Source organism: Schistocerca serialis, chromosome 6, assembly GCF_023864345.2.
Source record: "Schistocerca serialis cubense isolate TAMUIC-IGC-003099 chromosome 6, iqSchSeri2.2, whole genome shotgun sequence".
Classification (NCBI taxonomy): domain Eukaryota; kingdom Metazoa; phylum Arthropoda; class Insecta; order Orthoptera; family Acrididae; genus Schistocerca; species Schistocerca serialis.
Window position 1 is genome coordinate 120,905,084 of NC_064643.1, and position 19,742 is coordinate 120,924,825.

At 43.2% G+C, this 19,742-nt stretch overlaps 1 protein-coding gene across 1 annotated transcript in view; it reads left to right on the plus strand.

Moving 5' to 3' along the window:
• The window catches only part of LOC126484487 (junctophilin-1), an 883,087-nt gene that overhangs the window by 690,275 nt on the left and 173,070 nt on the right, over positions 1 to 19,742 (plus strand). Inside the window, exon 9 of the mRNA XM_050108022.1 lies at positions 8,209 to 8,502. Coding sequence (XP_049963979.1) covers positions 8,209 to 8,502 — 294 coding nt within the window. The remainder of the gene's footprint in view (positions 1 to 8,208; positions 8,503 to 19,742) is intronic.

Sequence of the window (19,742 nt, forward strand, 5' to 3'; positions counted from 1 at the left end):
ACCTCTCCTCCATCCAACTGGCCTGCTGCCTGTAGAACAGGTTTCATCTTGATAGCGCTCTCCATCACCACCGCAAGACACATGTCGACTGTTGTGATTGGTAGGCGGCTACTGGTGGGGGTATGTGAATCCACCAGTCCACCCATCTAGTTACCTGTCGAAGATGTGTTGCTGTTCACCACTACAAATCATTTGATCACAAATGGTTCAGAGCATTTTAACACGTGACATTGAGTCCGAGGTTATAGTAGAGGCGTAAAATGTACAGCAAGGTAGGAAGGTGAGACTCACTCAAACAGCGTGGAGCAACTGTGCAATAATCTGACTTACACCGAGAGTCAGTCGACAATCAAATTCAATACGTTCCATCCCCACATCCCTCTCTTTGCCAGCAGCGTCAGCAGTGTCAGCGCGTTAATAGTCAACAAGTCTGGCGCTGCTGTTACACTAAAATTAGCAGCTCAAGAGTCATTGCAGAGTATACTTCTAAAGCGTCAAACTGTTGCCAACATACCTGACTTGCAGGACGCAGTGTGCATTGCAGTGGACAGACTACGTCAGTGGCGAATCCATGTTAAAACACTTTTTCCAATATTTTAAAGTGTGTTTTGGAATGTAAGGTTCATGATGTGTATAGACGTATTTTTTGTAAGACAGCTACCTGTTACTGAATCTCTATGCATGTCTCTCATGCCCAAGGTATCATGTAAACTAGCGTGTACTGCAATATGCCAAAGCAGTAGTGCTGCACTTTATTAGCAAAACGCTTAGAATAATAAGTGAGTAATCTGCTAAATAGGCTGCATACATTTTTACCAGTGCATGCACCTGCTTCCCCAATAGTGATACAGGTGTGTTCTATACTCTAAATTGCTAATAGGGGCTGATTTGTGCCTGCTTGTCACTTTATCTCTTTTTTACTAAAATCTGTGGAATAACATTTTTTGTGGCAAACACTCCTAATCCAGTAATATCTATATTTGACTGTATTGTGTGTGAGTTCTATGTTCGTTTTAGCATTAAAATCATGATTGCTTAATTTCACCCATTCCTTGTTTTGTTTTTAAGATAGTGTTAACTAAGATTATGAAGTTATCATATTAAGAATTGAACTATCTAGATATTATCCCTCTTTGCATTTAATGTCGATGTGTAGTGTCTCACTTTAACAAAAAAAAAAACCACATCCTTCGAACAGCGTTTTTGCTAACTACCCCATAGGGCCCCTAATATAATGTAAACTATACAGTATATATATAAAAGAATATAAGAGAATACCCTCTGTGTTGGAAGTATCATGTAAACAAATGTGCACGTGGTAAACATCCCCAAAACCATCATTCTTTCTGCAAGTACGTCTACATATGACCACTCTCCTTTAGTAAATACAGATATTCTTTATTCCCATATTGTATTCATTTTTTTCACAGTTTTCTATATTTTTCCATATTTTTCCGCATTCTTTATGTAAATGTAGAAGAATACTCACGTTTTTATTTCTTACAGTACTGAGTTACTTTGGCATCCAACAGTGATTTGGAATCCCCCATCAAGCCAGAGAGAATATACAAAGTGACTACAAGATCACTTGTTCCTCGTCTTCTTCCAAATGTCAACCCAGAAAAAACTTTCCGTCAACACACAATGGTAACTGCCAAATCCAGACCTTATACGCACTAAAACGTACACATGTGGATTGCATTGGAGGTGGAGTGGTGGCATTACCTACCTTAAATGCAGCCTTTTGTTCACTGATTCGTACGAAAATCTACCTCCATGACGACCTAACAATGAAGACATCAATTTGTTGTTTCTCAGATGCTGATAACACAGAACACTGTCCAGCTACAGTTATCAAACCTTCGTATACATTCAAAAGAGAAAAGACGTAGGTAACAGATGGGAATACCGGCAATAGTATTCAGTATACTGATCAACTGCAGGCAGCAAAGTGTTTACGTGATACTTCGGACATGGCCGACACGCACAGAGAATTAGCAGTACGTAGTCATCTGATAAAAATACACTGATCACATTCACCTAACAGAAAAGACTGACATTAAGCTGTCCTAACTCATATCTGTGTCCACAGGAACATAACACATAACACATTTGTGATGGAATTAAACACAAATTGCAACTTGCAAAGATATAAATTTATTGCAATCTTTTGGTTTTATGTCACATGTATATGAATATACTCTCCTCAGGTATAACAGGACAACTGACCATATATTGTAACATTAAAACTTTCTCATTCTTCTTTGTTCCACATCAACCCCAATCACTACGCAGCAATATTTTATAATTGTTTCCACTGCACACTGGGGTAGATTTCTACTACACACTCTGGTACATCACTTTATAACATCGTCAGAAAGCATTTTAAAAATGACTTACCATTGACTTAGCCTGCGTCCTGCAAATCAAATGTGTTCGCAACACTTTGGCTTTTCATAAATACCTTCTGCAATGACCCCTTAGCTGTTAATTTTAGCGTAGCACCATCAGACACGTTGACTATTGAAGCACTAACACCGCAGCTGCTGTTGCTACTGCCGCCAGTGAGAGGAACGTTGAAAAGGATCATACTGTATTTGGTTGTTGACTTTCTCTCAATGTATGTCAGGTTACTGCACAGTTGCTCCACTCTATTTCAAAGAGTCCCACCCTCCTACCTCACTGTACTTTGTCAGCTTCTACTGTAACTCAACGTCAGGTGCTATCCTGAGATGATTCATATTGACGAATAGCAGCATAGCTCTGACAGGTAACTAAACGGATGGACTGGCGCACTGCTGGGTTTATATACACTACCAGTCACAATAGTCCACATCTCTCTGGCGGTAGTAGTGGACAGGATACCAAATTGAGACCTGTTGGTCCAGAGGGTGCAAGTTGGCTGGATGGAGTGATGGTGGGGACTGCTACTAATTTGAATTTCCTAATGTAAAGCCTATTGTGTAGGTCATATATGCTCGTTGTAGTATATTTACGATGTTCTTGGGCACAGTCCATACACTGTATGGTAATCCAGTAATAGCGTCAGCGTTTGAGAATTGTGCATTACAGTTACACAAATTGATATTGATAATAGCCCGTTTTGAGACATTTCTACATAAAAAGGCAAGTAATACCCATAAAGATAATTCAACGCTCAATATTGTCACTATTATCCTTACACCTCCTTCGGGAAAACTGGCTTGTACTACACAGCACATCATCCATCAGGCAATTATATTACATAGTGTATGGGTCAAATAAGCTATGTAAGCACATGCTGTCAAGAAAAATTAAGCAGGAAAACTGGACGCAAGTGATTTCATATAGCAGAGTGCAAGCATGGATTAGATACTGGGGATGCTTCTCTCAGGAGCCTTTAGAACATTTCGCCAGTCAGTCAGTGATTCCCGTGTCGGAACCCTGCACAATCTCATAAATTGTGTGGCTGTCTATAACAACACCACAGCAACCCTGGAAGGCTGTAATGAAGTGCAGAGTATGGATGATTGCTACAGGAATCTGTATGTAGGTGAATGTAACTACTACACATAAATAGGCGAAGAAACCGAGGACTGTTCTACTTCACCATTGACGAAAAATCGATGGTGTCGGTAAAATCCTTAGGAACAGGTGTCTGGACAGACGTACAGTGTAATTATCGCATAAGACAAAAAGCAGAAAAAAATGTCATGCTGATGGGAACCTTATCCACAAAGCAAGTATTAAGCTTCGGCTTTAAAACTAAAGTGTCGGACTCTACACACAAATAAACTATAATAAAACTGTAGGAAGTGACAGATACAAATCCTGCGAGTGACAGATGTGGGACTGAAAACTACGCCCTATCGATTCATAGTCTGTCACAGTTGTCTGCACTGCTGTAGCTTGGGGTTGTTAATAAGCACACATCAGTCTGATCTGTATACTGACACCCAAGAATTAATGTAGTGCTGTTCTACAGGTTTAGCAGAATGACAATGACTGTATTGTATTATGGGTATGGTGCAGAAGTCGAAAACATCTCTGTGAGCTGCAGCCTTCATCGGTAATAATTTTCGAGGAACACTGCAAAAGTATGAGGACACTGGAGGTGGACTGATCATCTCTGCAGACACGTATGTCGCGATGTAGTGATGGAAGTACTCTCTATCACACAACGTATGATGGTGTCCGATTTTCGGAACAGTCTACTTTAGCATCGTCTGGGGCTGCGATACCGAATCGTCTAATGCGCTAAATATGACTCAATTATCAGGGAGGAAGGCGACGGCAACTGACAGTCGCTTTGAATATGGAGAACCTGAACACATTTGTCACTGCTGTTGGCGAAAATTTCACTGAAAATCGTATGTTCCTTAGCAAGAAGAATTTAATTGTGCCTATGTCTATTAGAGTGCCATTTTGTTATGGCTTTATGATGATCAAGTTGACTGTCAAGGACAACAGTAGCTACCGTAAAAAGTGCCCAGGAGTAAGCGACCTATAGTGGGCCTCAAATGACTACCAGTACACGCATGTACACTGGCTTTGTAGGAGACGATATACGATACTTTATAATCAGAAAGAAAGTGCTGTTTCTGTGTGTAAAAGTATAAGAACAGATGTTTTACTATCAAAATATTTGTTTTCTGATTTAGTATCCTGCTAAAAAAAAGCCCTATTTACGATTATCTACTTGTTTCTTTTGGATTTTGATGTTGCAAAGTGTGTTGGTACAATGAAGGATCTTCTTATTATTTTCTCCTACATGACAAGGCTCTAAGCAATATAAAATTACGAGCAGCTGCGGGGATTATTTGATAGGTTCTGTGGACAAATATTTATGTGCATTGCTCTATGTTCTCACCATGGAAGCTTTAGTCTGCTAGATAGTATAGTCTGCTAGATATACGGCACACTTCGTCTCCCTGATTTCGAAATGGAGTTTCTTTATTAGAACAAAATTTGGTAATCGTCGACCATTGTACCCATAGTATACGTGGCAGAGGGTACAAGGTACCTCAACATTCTGCACAGTCATAACATCAGAGTACGAAGAACAACGAACACACTTCACGATTGCAGAAAGATACTGCATAATATGATCACTTTGCTGTCTGGAATACTGGTTGTTGTTTTTGTTAATACATCCGATCAAACGAATACTGAATGACCAGGTAATTATATTATTTGTACCAGGAAATAAATCGAAATTTTACTGTGCGTCAAAGTCATGATGAGCAGTATACGGCTGTGCTGACTGCAGCTACAAATTGCAAATATATGCTGAAACGCCAGATGAAAGCACCTGACAATTCTTATCAGGGAGAGCGTGTATCTCCTGTCGCTACAATAGTGGTAGCATTACTAGCTGGAGTCCAGAAACTTTTGATCAGAATATAGACTACACGTCATTAGAAGTGTGTCAGATTCGCTCGAATAATACGGTAGTTAGACTGGTGGTGGTCAGTGTTAATCGGCAGGTTGTAACTGCCGCTCTCCCGCTTCAACTGGATTCTTCTTTTTGGGCGGGTTAGCTGGAAGGCTGACCTCTCGTGGTAGAGGTACGTTTTCGGCTTGATAGTTGGAGACCACAGGAGGCCACGGCAGATGGTACGGGCCTCTGTCCCTTTATATCTGGCCGAGTCGGGAGCTGGACGCGACCAGTGGCTACTGGCTCTCGCACTGGCTGGGCTGTCTCTGTGGCCAGGGTGGGCAGTGCTCGGGTCTCACGCTTCTATGGCGTGGGCCGCCGAAAAAACTAATTTTGTTTGCTTTAAATGAAGTACGTATCTCCCCCATTCCTATCCTAGTGGTAGCGGCAGTTAAATTTAGCGATGTATTTTGTGTTTGTGGGCTGAAGAGTGTGACACGGCTGTAGAAAATTTCCTAATTCCCACCGTTATTTTATATTTACACAGTAATGTGGTGGCATAACACTCCTCTTAGTTGACGACACAGCTCGTAGGTCATTATTTCTAACACATCTAAACGCCAGGTTACTACGCATCAAATCAGTGTTAAGTATTGATTACCAAGAACATAGTAGGCCGTCAGTTGTTTAAATGTAGGACATCAGTTTAAATTGTTTAAATAAGACATTGTGATATTTATGAAATATTGAAAGTCTGGTATTTAAGATCTTGAAAAGTCAGTATTTTGGAAAAAAGATTGTAACTAACAGCCCCAAAACAACAATGGAAGAATGTGGTCGTAAATGGAAGAAAGTGGTCGCACATACCATAAATGTTATTGTTCACAATACTCTTCTGTAAATTTAAAATAAAAGAAGTAAAATCGCGTTAAAGGTTAATGCACATGACAGAACACGAGTGCAGTACGTCTGATGGTTAGTGATGAGCCTTCCAATGTGGTGTACTGAAGACTAATGAATAGTCTGTCTGAAGGATAGTGAGATCAGAGAAGTGTTTTTTTTTTAGTTTTGTCGTAAATCATTATAATTGGGTTATAAATAAACATATATGTCATTAATTACTTTAACTGTACAATGAAATATGCAGATCATTAATAAAGGTGATAAAGCTAAGTGGATGAATTTTATAGGACAATGGACCCCTTGTCCCAGGAAGGACTTTGAGCTGTGAAATTGAAAATAAGCACAACTGTCTCAGGCCATTGACTCCACAGTTAAGGAGATGATGTTTAGCTTAGGTGATCTTGATTGCTCCCACACTGGTATTGGTCTCTAACTGTTATGGACATTTTTCTTTGCAGTTTCTACTTTTTATTATTTTTAAATTCTTATTTGAGTGTTTGTGAGCAGTGTGTCAACAATGAATATCATTGAAAACCACTGTTAAATAAAATGGTCTTCTTTTAGTATCTCTCCTGCTACCTTTTACATGCTGCCATTAGCTCTTCATGCTGTTAATCAGAGCCCCCTTTTAGTCCTCCAGAAGAGACTCTCTTTCCTTCTCTCCCCATTTCGGTTTGGATTTCTCTTGCCTTATGTTACTCAATCTGCAATCCAAGTTCTGAACGTTTAACTGTAAATCTGCAGTTCTCCCATAGTCACGGCTGTAAACTCACTTGTAATCTCAAACCTTTTTATGTTTCTTCCATTTTTCACAATTGTTGCACTTGATGTAATTGTAAAAGTCCTGGCTTCAGTCACTTTCTGTTCTTCACTTTTCAACTAGGTCACCTTGCCTGAATATTTAAACCTCTCCATGAGATCTTCTTGCATAATCAGACACAAGTAGTAGCCCTTGCGTCTCCCAGTTGGAATGATGTCATAAAGGAATTAGACCGCCAGAGAACATTATAAATAGAGATAGGGCTTATCCTTTAAATAACATTTGGAGTCCTTGAATGAGATTTTCACTCTGCAGCGGAGTGTGCGCTGATATGAAACTTCCTGGCAGATTAAAACTGTGTGCCCGACCGAGACTCGAACTCGGTCGGGCACACAGTTTTAATCTGCCAGGAAGTTTCATTTGGAGTCCTTTTTTACCTGCCACTAAAAAACAATGGTCTTTCATACGGCCGGCAGACTGTGCTGACAGAGGTTTTCGATAGCGATTCATCACTTACGACAGCTTTCACTATTGGTGCGCTGTACCTTCAGGACGGACGATTTGTGGCGCACACGCTGTTGGTATTCCTCTTCACGGAGTATAGAGAGACCTCCGTTCATAGTATGAATGTCCGCCCTGATAGCTGAGTGGTCGGCGTGACGGATTGCTGTCCTATGGGCCCGGGTTCGATTCCCGGCTGAGTCGGGGATTTTCTCCGCTCAGGGACTGGATGTTGTGATGTCTTCATCATCATTTCATCCCCATCCGGCGCGCAGGTCACCCAATGTGGCGTCCAATGTATTAAGACCTGAACCAAGGCGGCCGGACCTGCCCCGCAACGGGCCTCCCGGCCAGTGACGCCAAACGCTCATTTCCATTTCCATAGTATGAATCAGTTCCAGGATAACAGGCAAACATCGGTCTCACATAAAGATGGCATCCAGATGGAACACCGAAATATAATGTGATGATGATTTTTGATCCAGCTGTAGACTCGTCCAAAGTATTGTCAGTTAATGCATCGGGGATGTCCATGCAGCCACACGATTTCATAATGTAGCACTACTCCCACTAACCAACTGACATCACAACAGTGAAGAAAACCATGTTGGGTTTCCGTTTCATGTGCCGCGCGTGCTGTTTACGTGCTGGGGAGACTGAGACTGCAGAGTGCGGCGGATGCCCGCAGGTGCCCGGGCTGACGCGCGAGGCGTCGCAGGACCGCACGGTGCGCGCGGGGTCTGCGGTGCGCGGCGCGACGCCGGCGCCGACGGCCGCCCCCAGCAACGGCGCCGTGCCCGGCCAGCAGCAGCCGCTGGTGCCGCCCCCGGCCGCCGCCGCCGCCTCCCAGCTGCCCAACGCCATCCCGCCCTTCGAGGACGTCATCCTGCGCAAGCGCGGGCTCGGCCAGGACATCATCCCGTCCCCCGGCCAGCCGAAGCGCACCGAGTCCCTCTACATCAACAGGCAGCCGCCCGTCAAGGTCAGTCGCACCTCTCACTGATATTCCTTACTAAACCGGTGGCCAGTGTCAAACGCGCTGCAGCAGAGGCGCCACTCGAGTGGAGACTACATGCTTTGCCGATAGACGTATGGACAAAATTGTAAAATCTTCTTGTAGAAATAGTATGCAGCCGATCAGTTGCAAAGCGGAAAGCTTGTAAAACCCCTTTCCCATTTTTTCAACGTTTATACACTGAAGGACCAAAGAAACTGTCTTGTAGGGCCCCCTCCAGCACGCAGAAGCGCCACAACACGACGTGGCGTGGACTCCACTAATGTCTGAAGTAGCGCTGGGGGGAACTGATACCGTGAATCCTGCAGGTCTATCCATAAATACGTAAGAGTGCGAGGGAGTGGAGATCTTTTCTGAACAGCACGTTGCAAGGCATCCCAGATGTTCTCAATAATTTTCGTGTCTGGGGAGTTCGAATGCCAGCGGAAGTGTTTAAACTTAGAAGAGTGTTCCTGGAGCCACTCTATAGCAATTCTGGACGTGTGGGGTGTCGCATTGTCCTGCTGGAATTGCCCAAGTCCGTCGGAATGCACAATGGACACGAATAGATGCAGGTGATCAGACAAGAAACTTACGTATGTGTCACCTATCAGCGTCGTATTTAGACATATCAGTAGTCCCATTTCACTGCAAGTGCAGACGCTCCACACTATTACAGAGCCACCACCATCTTCAACAGTCCGCTGCTGACATGCAGGGTCCATGGATTCATGAGGTTGTCTCCATACCCGTACACGTCCATCCGCTCGACACAATTTGAAGCGTGACTCGTCCGACCAGGCAACATATTTCCAGTCATCAACAGTCCAGTGTCGGTGTTGACGGGCACAGGCGAGGCGTAAAGCTTTGTGTTCTGTAGCCATCAACGATACACGAGTGGGCCTTCGGCTGCGAAATCCCATATCGCGTACTGAAGGTTATAATGAACAGATAGTATTGGGAACAGGAAGCTGGTTGAAACCAGACGTCAATCACAACGAAATCCTAAGTTCAGATTGGAATGTTGATGGTAAGGATAGGTTAGTTACCAATGCCAGCAGCGTGTTTATTGCAAATTCGATAAAATGTAGCGAGGTTATCACGGATTCCGAATGTGAATTAATCTGGGTGAAATTGAGTGTCAAAGAACGGCCAAAAATCGTAATCGGATGCTTTTATAGACCACCCGGGTCAGGATCTGCAGTTGCAGAGCGCTTCAGACAGAATTTGCAGAATACCATTAGTAATCTTCATGATCATGCCTTTGTAATAGTGGGTGACTTCAACTTGCCAGGTAAATATTGGGAGTGTTATGCCATCAAAACTGGTGCCAGAGAAAGGGAATCATGTGACATTGTTCTGAATGTGTTCTGCGAAAATTACCTTGGGCAGATACTTAAAGAACCAACTCGTGAGGGTAACGTCTTAGACCTCCTGGCAACAAACAGACCTGAACTTACCGAACCAGAATGAGATTTTCACTCTGCAGTGGAGTGTGCGCTGATATGAAACTTCCTGGCAGATTAAAACTCTGTGCCCGACCGAGACTCGAACTCGGGACCTTTGCCTTTCGCGGGCAAGTGCTCTACCATCTGAGCTACCGAAGCACGACTCACGCCCGGTACTCACAGCTTTACTTCTGCCAGTATCTCGTCTCCTACCTTCCAAACTTTACAGAAGCTCTCCTGCGAACATTGCAAAACTAGCACTCCTGAAAGAAAGGATGAGTTTGGAAGTTAGGAGACGAGATACTGGCAGAAGTAAAGCTGTGAGTACCGGGCGTGAGTCGTGCTTCGGTAGCTCAGATGGTAGAGCACTTGCTCGCGAAAGGCAAAGGTCCCGAGTTCGAGTCTCGGTCGGGCACACAGATTTAATCCGCCAGGAAGTTTCTTACCGAACCAGTTAACATAGAGGAAGGTATCAGTGATCATAAGGCTGTGACAGTGCGACAGCATCTATGACGACGGGTCCTACAAGGAATGTTAAGAAAGGTAGGAAGATATATTTCCTCAGCAAGGGTGACAGCATACACATTTCAGAATATCCCAGCAGTGAGCATCAAATATTCGGTGATGAGGATGCAGATGTGGAGAACAAATGGAAAAAATTCAACAGCATCGTTCAATATTCTCTAGACAAGTATGTTCCGAGTAAGGTTTTAAGGGATAGGAAAGATCCACCATGGTTTAATAGCCGTGTTATAAAAGCGCTACGTAAACGAAGAGCACTTCATCTGAGATTCAACAGAAGTAAAAACCTAGCTGACAAATAAAAGCTAAACGAAGTGAAAATGAGCGTAAGGAGAGCAATGAAAGAAGCGTTCAATGATTTTAAAAGTAAGACGTTGTGTCAACTGACCTGAGTAAAAACCCTAAGAGATTTTGCTCGTATGTAAAACAGTAAGTGGGTCAAAATCATCTATTCCTTCTCTCGGCGACCACACCGGCATCGAAACGGAAGATAAGCGAAAGAAGGCTGAAATAATGAATTCGGTCTTCCGAATTTGTTTCACCGCGGAAGATCTTAAAACTGTCCCCCCTTTCAATCGTCGTACGAACAGCGAAATGGCAGATATTGAGATAACCGATCGAGGAATTGGAAAGAGCTACAATTTCATAGTAGCGGAAAGGCTTCGGGACCAGATGAGATAGCTAAATGATTCTATAAAATTATGCGAAAGATCTTGCTCCCCTTCTAGCAGTAATTTATCATAGATAGCTTGAGCAACGAAAGCTACCTAACGACTGGAAAAAAATGCAGGCCATTCCCGTTTTTGAGAAAGGCCACAAGACAGCTCCACACAATTACAGACCTATATCGTTGACGTCAGTCTGTTGTAGAATAATGGAGCATGTTTTATGCTCAAGAATTATGATGTTTTAGGAAAATGAACATCTCCTCTATAAAAATCAACATGGATGCCGCAAACAGAGATCCTGTGAAACTCAGCTCGCTCTGTTCCTCCATGAGATCCACAGCGCAGTGGACGACGGCGCTCAGGTTGATGCCGTGTTCCTCGACTTCAGTGAGGCATTTGACACCGTTCCGCATTGCCGTGTAATGAAAAAAATACGAGCTTACGGAGTATCAGAGCAGACCTGCTATTGGATTCAATACTTTCTTGCAGATAGAACTGAACACGTCGCTCTTAATGGAACTAAATCGACAGATGTAAAGGTAACATCCGGAGTACCACAGGGAAGTGTGATAGGGCCGTTACTGCTTACAATATATATAAATGATCTAGTACAATTCTTCATTGCTTTATAATGAAGTTGTTTTATAATTCTGGAGGGTATTTTTGCTCTAGCTGCAACGACAGAACAAAAATATCCTCAAGATCTAGTAGAAAGCGTCGATGCTCTTTAAGGCTAATCGCAGATGATGCAGTTGTCAATACCAAAGCAACAACCTCAGAAGAGAGTATAAATTTGCAGAACGATCTGCAGAGAATTGATGAATGGTGCAGGCTCTGGCAGTTGACCCTGAACATGGGTAAATGTAATATATTGCGCATACATAGGAAAAGAAATCCACTACTGTACAGCTACACTATTGATGACAAACAGCAGGAGACAGCGTCTGCTGTAAAATATCTAGGCGTAAGTATCCACAGCGACCTTAACTGTAATGACCGTATAAAAAAGACACAAGACTCAGATTCATCGGAAGAATCTTAAGGAAATGTAAGTCATCCACGAAAGAAGCGGCTTATAAGGCTCTTGTTCGCCCGATTATTGAGTATTATTCATCTATCTGGGATCCCTTTCGGGTAGGACTGATAGAGGAGATAGAGAAGATCCAACGAAGAGCGGCGCGTTTCGACACGGGATCGCTTAGCTGGCGAGAGATAGTTACGGAGATGCTAAACAAACTCTACTGATAGACGTTGCAAGAGAGATCCTGTGCATCACGGAGAGGTTTACTATTAAAATTTCGGGACAGCACTCAGCACTTTCCAGGAAGAGTCGGACAACATATTACTTCCCCCCCCCCCCCCCTCTCCGCCCCACATACCTCTTTCGCATTGACCATGAAGAGAAAATACGAGAAATTAGAGCCAATACAGAGGCCTACCGACAGTCATTCTTCCCACGCACTATTCACGAGTGGAACAGGATTGGATGAATCAGATAGTGGTACTGAAAGTACCCTCCACCACACACCATTAGGGGCTTGCGAAGTATGATGTAGATGTATTGACGATATGAGTGGTAGTGAGCAGTAAGTACATTACTTACTGTATTTCGATAGGAATTACATTCTAAGACAAAAGAAAAAAAAAAAAAAAAGAAAAACACTGACGCACCACGAAGGAATTATCCAAACGGGACGGAAGTCGGTAGATATAATGTACATGTACAGAGAAACAAATGATTACAATTTCAAAAAAATCGAATGTTTTATTCAAGAGAAAGACCTTCACAAATTTAGTAACTCAATAACGTGTTTGTCCACTTCTGACTCTTCCACAAGTTGTTATTTGGCTTGGCTCTGACTGAGTTGTTGGATGCCCTCCTGAGGTATATCGTGCCAGATTTTGTCCAATTGGCGCGTTAGATCGTCAAGATCACGAGCTGATTAGAGGACCCTTCCCATAATGCTGCAAACGTGCTCAGTTGGGGAGAGATCCGGCGACCTCGCTGACCAAGGTAGGGTCTGGCAAGCACGAAAACAGGAAATGGAGACTCTCGCCGTATGTTGACGGGAATTATCTTGCTGAAATATAAGCCTGTGATGACTTGCCAAGAAGGGCAACAAGAAGGGGATGTACAATACCGTCGACGTACTGCTGTACCGTAAGGGTGCCACGGATGATAAGCAAAAGGGTCCTCTTATGAAAGAAAAGGACACTCCAGGCCATCACTCATGGCTGTCTGGTCGTATGACAGGCAACAGCAGGTTGGTATTCCACCTCTGTCTGGGGCGTCTCCAGAAACGTCTTCGGCCTGTAAGCTCATTGACTTCACTGGAGTTTTCTTCAGTCATGACTGGAGTTTTCTTCAGTCATGAGTCTCACTTCGAATTGAACCCCGATGACCACTAAAGACGTGTCTGGAGACGCCCCGAACAGCGTTGGGGTACCAGCCTAGGAGTGATGGCCGGGGCTGCCACCTTTTTTCATAGCAGGACCCATTTGGTTGTCGTCCGCGGCACCCTTACAGCACAGCGGTACATTGACGACGTTCTACGCCCCGTTTTGTTGCCCTTCATGACAAACCATCCTAAGATAACGCCCGCCCGTACAGGCCGAGAGGTTCTCCTGCTTGTCTTCTTGCTTCCCAAACCCTACCTTGGCCAGCAGGGTCACCAGATCTCTTCCCAACTGAGAACGTTTGCAGCATTATGGGCGGGGCCCTGCAACCAGCTATGGATTTTGACCACGTAACGGGCCAGTTGGACTGAATTTGGTACGCTGTCGCGCAGGAGGATATCAAACAACTCGGTCTGTGCCAAGCCTGCTTAAGGGCCACAGTTGGGTGAACCCGTTCCTCACTTGCTCAATTTGTGTAGCTCTTTTTCTTGAAAAAGTCATCCAATTTTCTGACATTGTAATCTTTGGTTTGTCGTTGCATGCACACCACATCTACCGTTTTCCCATTCGGATAATTCCTTCGTGGTGCGTCGTTTTCTTCTTTTTTTTGTTTTAGAGTGTATATTAGTTAGTAAGTAAATTCATGCTTAAGCATCTGATTTTTAGTGTAAAGGCACGTCCCTTTATATAGATTACAAGGAAACCTGTTCCATTACGATTGTCAAATATAAACATGATTGACATGGGAACAACATCATCTTAAGAGGAATGGGTATGCATTGTTACACTTCATAGTGAAGTGGTAAGTGGTATAACATTTAAAAACATAATTTGACTCCTAAGCGGAGCGGATTGCATCTATTAGCACTTGACATGGTTGCAGCTATTACTTGAGAATCGAACAGCACTCTAAATCGCGATCGTAAATAAATAACCACATTTAATAACAAATGAGGCGGAAAATATTATTTTTTCTAAAATATTGCAGGGCTTTCTACGGAAATTAACAGAAAATAATCACACATTGTACTACTGGAATATCTCATTCCGATAGCGAATTGTAATATGATATGCATGATCTTCAACTGTTCAACGCTTTCTCAATAATATCCACAGACATGCTACCTTTCTAGCTCACTATAGCTCTGTTTGGTCATTCATGTGGCCATCTGATGCTCTGTTCAAGTTTGCATTAAAGTGGTCGACGTTTCACTCCCAATCTACCACAGCTGACGCCTTTACAAAATATTCTCTCGTCACAGAACACGATCGTCCCCCCTTCCGGTGGCATATTTCGCTACCTCGTTGGACGGTTGCAGGACGGTGATGACTGAAGAGGGTTAGTCTGGCGCGCGACACCCTTGCCGCTTGGCGAGCTCCCAGCACACTGTTCCTGGCGCTCCTAATTCACACTCGGATCCTCTGATACGTGCTGCAGTCGGCGTTCGATCAGGAATGGCTGCTCGTCTGCTCCAGCGTCCAGAGTGGAATGCGAATGCCGTTTCCGTCCAGAACCAAGTACTGCATCTCGACGATGCCAATGAATTGCGTTTTCCACGTGTCTGACGTTCGTGGCGTCATAGTGTAGTTAGTTCCGGCCACGAAAGATGTTACCAGTCGGATGCCATATTGGATTTCGTCGTATTTCACTGTATTCGCATTGTGTGTGTTATGTACGCAATATCAAGACAATTGCGCATTCAAGATTTATGAGAAACTCGCCACTCTTGCTACGATTTATTATAATTAATAGACAGTTAATGGAATATTGGTGGTAAAAGCCTTCAAGACGTCATAAGATAAAAGTGTCTGAAGTTACATGACATCGCCGTAGTGTGATGAGTAGACGCATGGAGTTATGCAGTCGATGGAAATAGCTTCGTGTCCATCCATACGCTGATACATATATATATATATATATATATATATATATATTTCATCGTCACATGTGCAACAGAATCTGGCACGTTCGTATTAATGCAGGAGGCCGCTCAATAAGTAATACAAAAATTTTTTGTCGGCCAGTTTCGATTGAAAAAAATACCAAATTTTGCTATCGGACATTGTGGAATATTCCTCATTCAGTCCCTATAGTTCCACGAAGTTCCGATAGGTGGCGGCGCTGTACATAGCGTTCAAAATCGTGTCTTTAACGGAGTTGCGTTTCAAGCAGACAGCTGTTTCTTTCTGCAGAAAACCAGATATTCACAGGCGCTTGCACAGTGTCTATGGAGACCTGGCAGTGAACAAAAGCACGGTGAGTCGTTGGGCGAGGCATCTGCCATCATTGCAACAAGGTCGCGCAAACCTGTCCGATCTCTCGCGTGCTGGCTGACCGCACACAGCTGTGACTTCTGTGTGTTGACATGCGGACGCTCTCAATTTAGGTGATCGACGGATGCTAACGAACTTCTCCTTCTCCTTGACAACCAAACGCCTCACACAAATCTGTCGCGCCCGGGTTCCCGGGTTCGATTCCCGGCGGGGTCAGGAATTTTCTCTGCCTCGTGATGACTGGGTGTTGTGTGCTGTCCTTAGGTTAGTTAGGTTTAAGTAGTTCTAAGTTCTAGGGGACTGATGAGCATAGATGTTAAGTCCCATAGTGCTCAGAGCCATTTGAACCATTTGAACACAAATCCGTGCACAGGAGAGGAGCTCACAGAACTTCACTGGATTGTTCTTCGTCATACACCCTGCAATCCGTGTCTCATACTTGCCTATTTTCATTTGTTTGACCCAAACCGATGCACTCCCGGTGAAGCAGTACGTGGACCATGGGCAGGTTATTGATGCAGTAAGACGTCGAACACTAGAGTGTTACCGTGCCGACAAACAGGCCCTCCCAGTAAGGTGGCGGAAGCCCGTAGCATCGAAGGGAGATTATGTTGATAAACAGGCTTTTGTAGGTACTGGAACCCTTAATAAAATCAACCTGCTTGCAGAAAAAATGTGTTGCATTACTTATCAAACGCCACTCGCAATACAAGTATGTTTTGTAATATTCGATGTGTATTCCGTAAGAGCGTACTTTCTCGGGAATGAGTTTCATCAATTTTGTAGCTTCAGCCCAAATAAAAAACGAAAGGTGAAATTGCTATGAGTGAAACGAGCAACAATGGTGTTTGTATTCTGGTGTGTTGCAAATACTTGGGTGTTTTTTCCGAATATGTCGAGATTTCCGAAGGTGTTGTTCGGCAGCAACCTAAGAGGACAGCGTGAACGTCAGTAGAGCTCCTTACAGGCCAAGTCACTAGGCAGCGCTGTTACAATCTTTCTGCCTTCTGTATGACGTCATGAACGTTTGCCATCAGCAACCAGTGCCCTGGCAGGTGGAACCGAGACGACGAGCACATGCGCGCTCCTTGGACCACCTGCACCATGTACGCTCGCGTACACTCTGCTGGGATATTTTAAATAAAACTGGCCAGGTGCGAGCAGACTCGCACACTGAGTGTTCCGTACAAACTTAACTAAGTATGTAGTATAGTATAACATAATTAAGTATATCCAATCCGGTAATCAAGGAACTCGGTGATTTTTGCCTGTTATCGACATTGATACTGGTAAAATATCGGCTCCAGGGATTCCAAGACTTTCAAGGATGTTTTCATTTAACAAGTTTCGAATTTTTTTCCTTTGATTGTAGTGTGACAATCTGCTTCTTGCCCAATTTCTTGAGTCCGTGTCAGTGGGAACTATCCTGTAGGATTTGATGACTGATTTTCGAGTATCAAAATGTGTGACGTAAATGGCCGTATCTTTTGATTGCACTGACTTAGAAGCTAACATTTATTATACCGCCAAGGTACCATAGACATTAGCATGTGACATAAATTTCACCTTGATACCTCTGCCTGTTCCTGAGGAAAATGGGTCTTAAAGGACAAACAAACAGACAGACGTTGTGATAACAAATGACAATTTTTTTTTCATGTGATATAATTACAGATTAGCAATCTTACGATTTTTTCCTACGGGTTTAGTTTAAATCCTTACTTCTTGGCAAATATTTCGTTTCTAGGTCAATGGGAAGTAACTTGGTGGTTTTGATGAGCGAGTTTGCTATTATCACAATATGTGACATAAACTGCCGTATCTTTTGATTGTATTGACCTAGAAGTTTCAATTTTTTAGATCACCAAGGGAGCGTACACCATAAAATGTGGAATTTCAACTTGATACATCTACTTGTTCCTGAGAAAAAGGGATTTGAACAGTCCGACAGACAGACAACAAAGTGATCTTAGAACGGTACCGTTATTATCGATTGAGGTACTGTACCCTGGAAAGGGCGATATTGCTCTTATAGGCGCAAAATTATCTCGATGATTTTGGTTCAGTTCCACGAAACATGTTTGTCAAGGCTGCACGTGCATTTATCACTGGTAATTGATCTAGTAGATCTTGAAACAACAGGTCATTCTTTCAGAACGTCACAGTTTCACCTTAATCAGCATTTTTATCCTCAGTTCCAAGTTCCTACTCCACCTGCAGCCCAAAAAGCAACCTTTGATGAAGCCTTATAGTTAAACTTCCTGGCGGATTAAAACTGTGTGCCAGATCGAAACTCGAACTCGGGACCTTTGCCTTCCGCGGGCAAGTTCTCTACCGACTGAGCTACCCAAGCAAGACTCTCGACCCGTCCTCACAGCTTTACTTCTGCCAGTACCTTGTCTCCTGCCTTCCAATCTTCACAGAAGCTCTTCTGCGAACCTTTCAGAACTAGCACTCCTGGAAGAAGGGATACTTCAAGAGACACGGCTTAGTCATAGCCTGCAGGATGTTTCCAGAATGAGCCGGCCGCGGTGGTCTCGCGGTTAAGGCGCTCAGTCCGGAACCGCGCGACTGCTACGGTCGCAGGTTCGAATCCTGCCTCGGGCATGGATGTGTGTGATGTCCTTAGGTTAGTTAGGTTTAAGTAGTTCTAAGTTTTAGGGGACTGATGACCACAGAAGTTACGTCACATAGTGCTCAGAGCCATTTGAACCATTTTTTTTCCAGAATGAGATTTTCACTCTGCAGCCAAGTGTGCGCTGATATAAAACATCCTGGCAGATTAAAACTGTATGCCAGACCGAATCATATCAGCACACACTCCGCAGAGTGAAAATCTAATTCTGGAACTTTTGTAGTGTTAATAGTCGAGCGATTTCGTCGTCTTGGAGCAGCTTTACGAGTTTCCCTCTCATCATCTTCGCTCAGCTGATAACCTGAGAAGATTTCGTCAGTGAAATTCGCTTATAATACAACTGTTACTACTCGGTGTTTTATTATACATCGGAACCACCACAGTTGTATCAGTAATGGGTTGATGACAATAATTTGTCAAATATAGAGCGTAATTAGCTGCCGCTTACAGGCTTTGTAAAGGTGCGTGACAAGTGTCAGTTTTAAAAATAGTGTTAATCTTCATAGTTAAATTCAGCAGTATGTAATTTCATGTTCTAGTAATGATAGTAAACTTTTATATCGACAAATTAATCCGGGAGTTAATTGCACGGAAACTGAAAAACCAGTGATTTAAAAACTGCAGTTTTTCTAAAGTTTCATCTGAAATATTTAGCAATCAAAGATGTTGCTTTCACTCAACATATGCTTGGACTTCATTACATCAGCTTAAATTCAAACTCTTACGTAAACTGGAGACCAAAATATTGCTAAATCATACCTAGTTAAACAAAGCAGGTAAATCGTGTTTTACTATCGGCTTCGTAGGAGTAAGACAATGAGGTAGGCACTGGTCATGGGCACAAGTTGGTTTTCAGCGTTTCATCAATAACGTAAAGAAATTATCAACAAAGCAGCTGAATAGTTATGAAAGGGTGACTGGGCTTGTCAATAGTGTTAGAATCTTTTATTCACCTTAGAAAAGATAGAGCCCCGCTTCCTCAGAGTTTTACGAAGTCTTTAGGGCTTTATGGTACGTTAAACTTTATATCTCCTCTGCTAAGCATGAAATACTCGGTTCTTGCCCGAAGCCCGAACTTAATTTTTGGTCGTCTGAAAAATTATGACCACGGGAGAAATATTGAGGAACGAGATTTCTCATGAAGCGTTGTACTGACGTAAAATTCACACTAATAACCACGAGAACAGTAGCGGTGGCTTCCATCGATGTTAACCGTAGTTAGTAACTTCCATTTACGCTGTTGGGTGTTAAGTTACGATGGGAACTGCAGTCGTTAGATTTCCT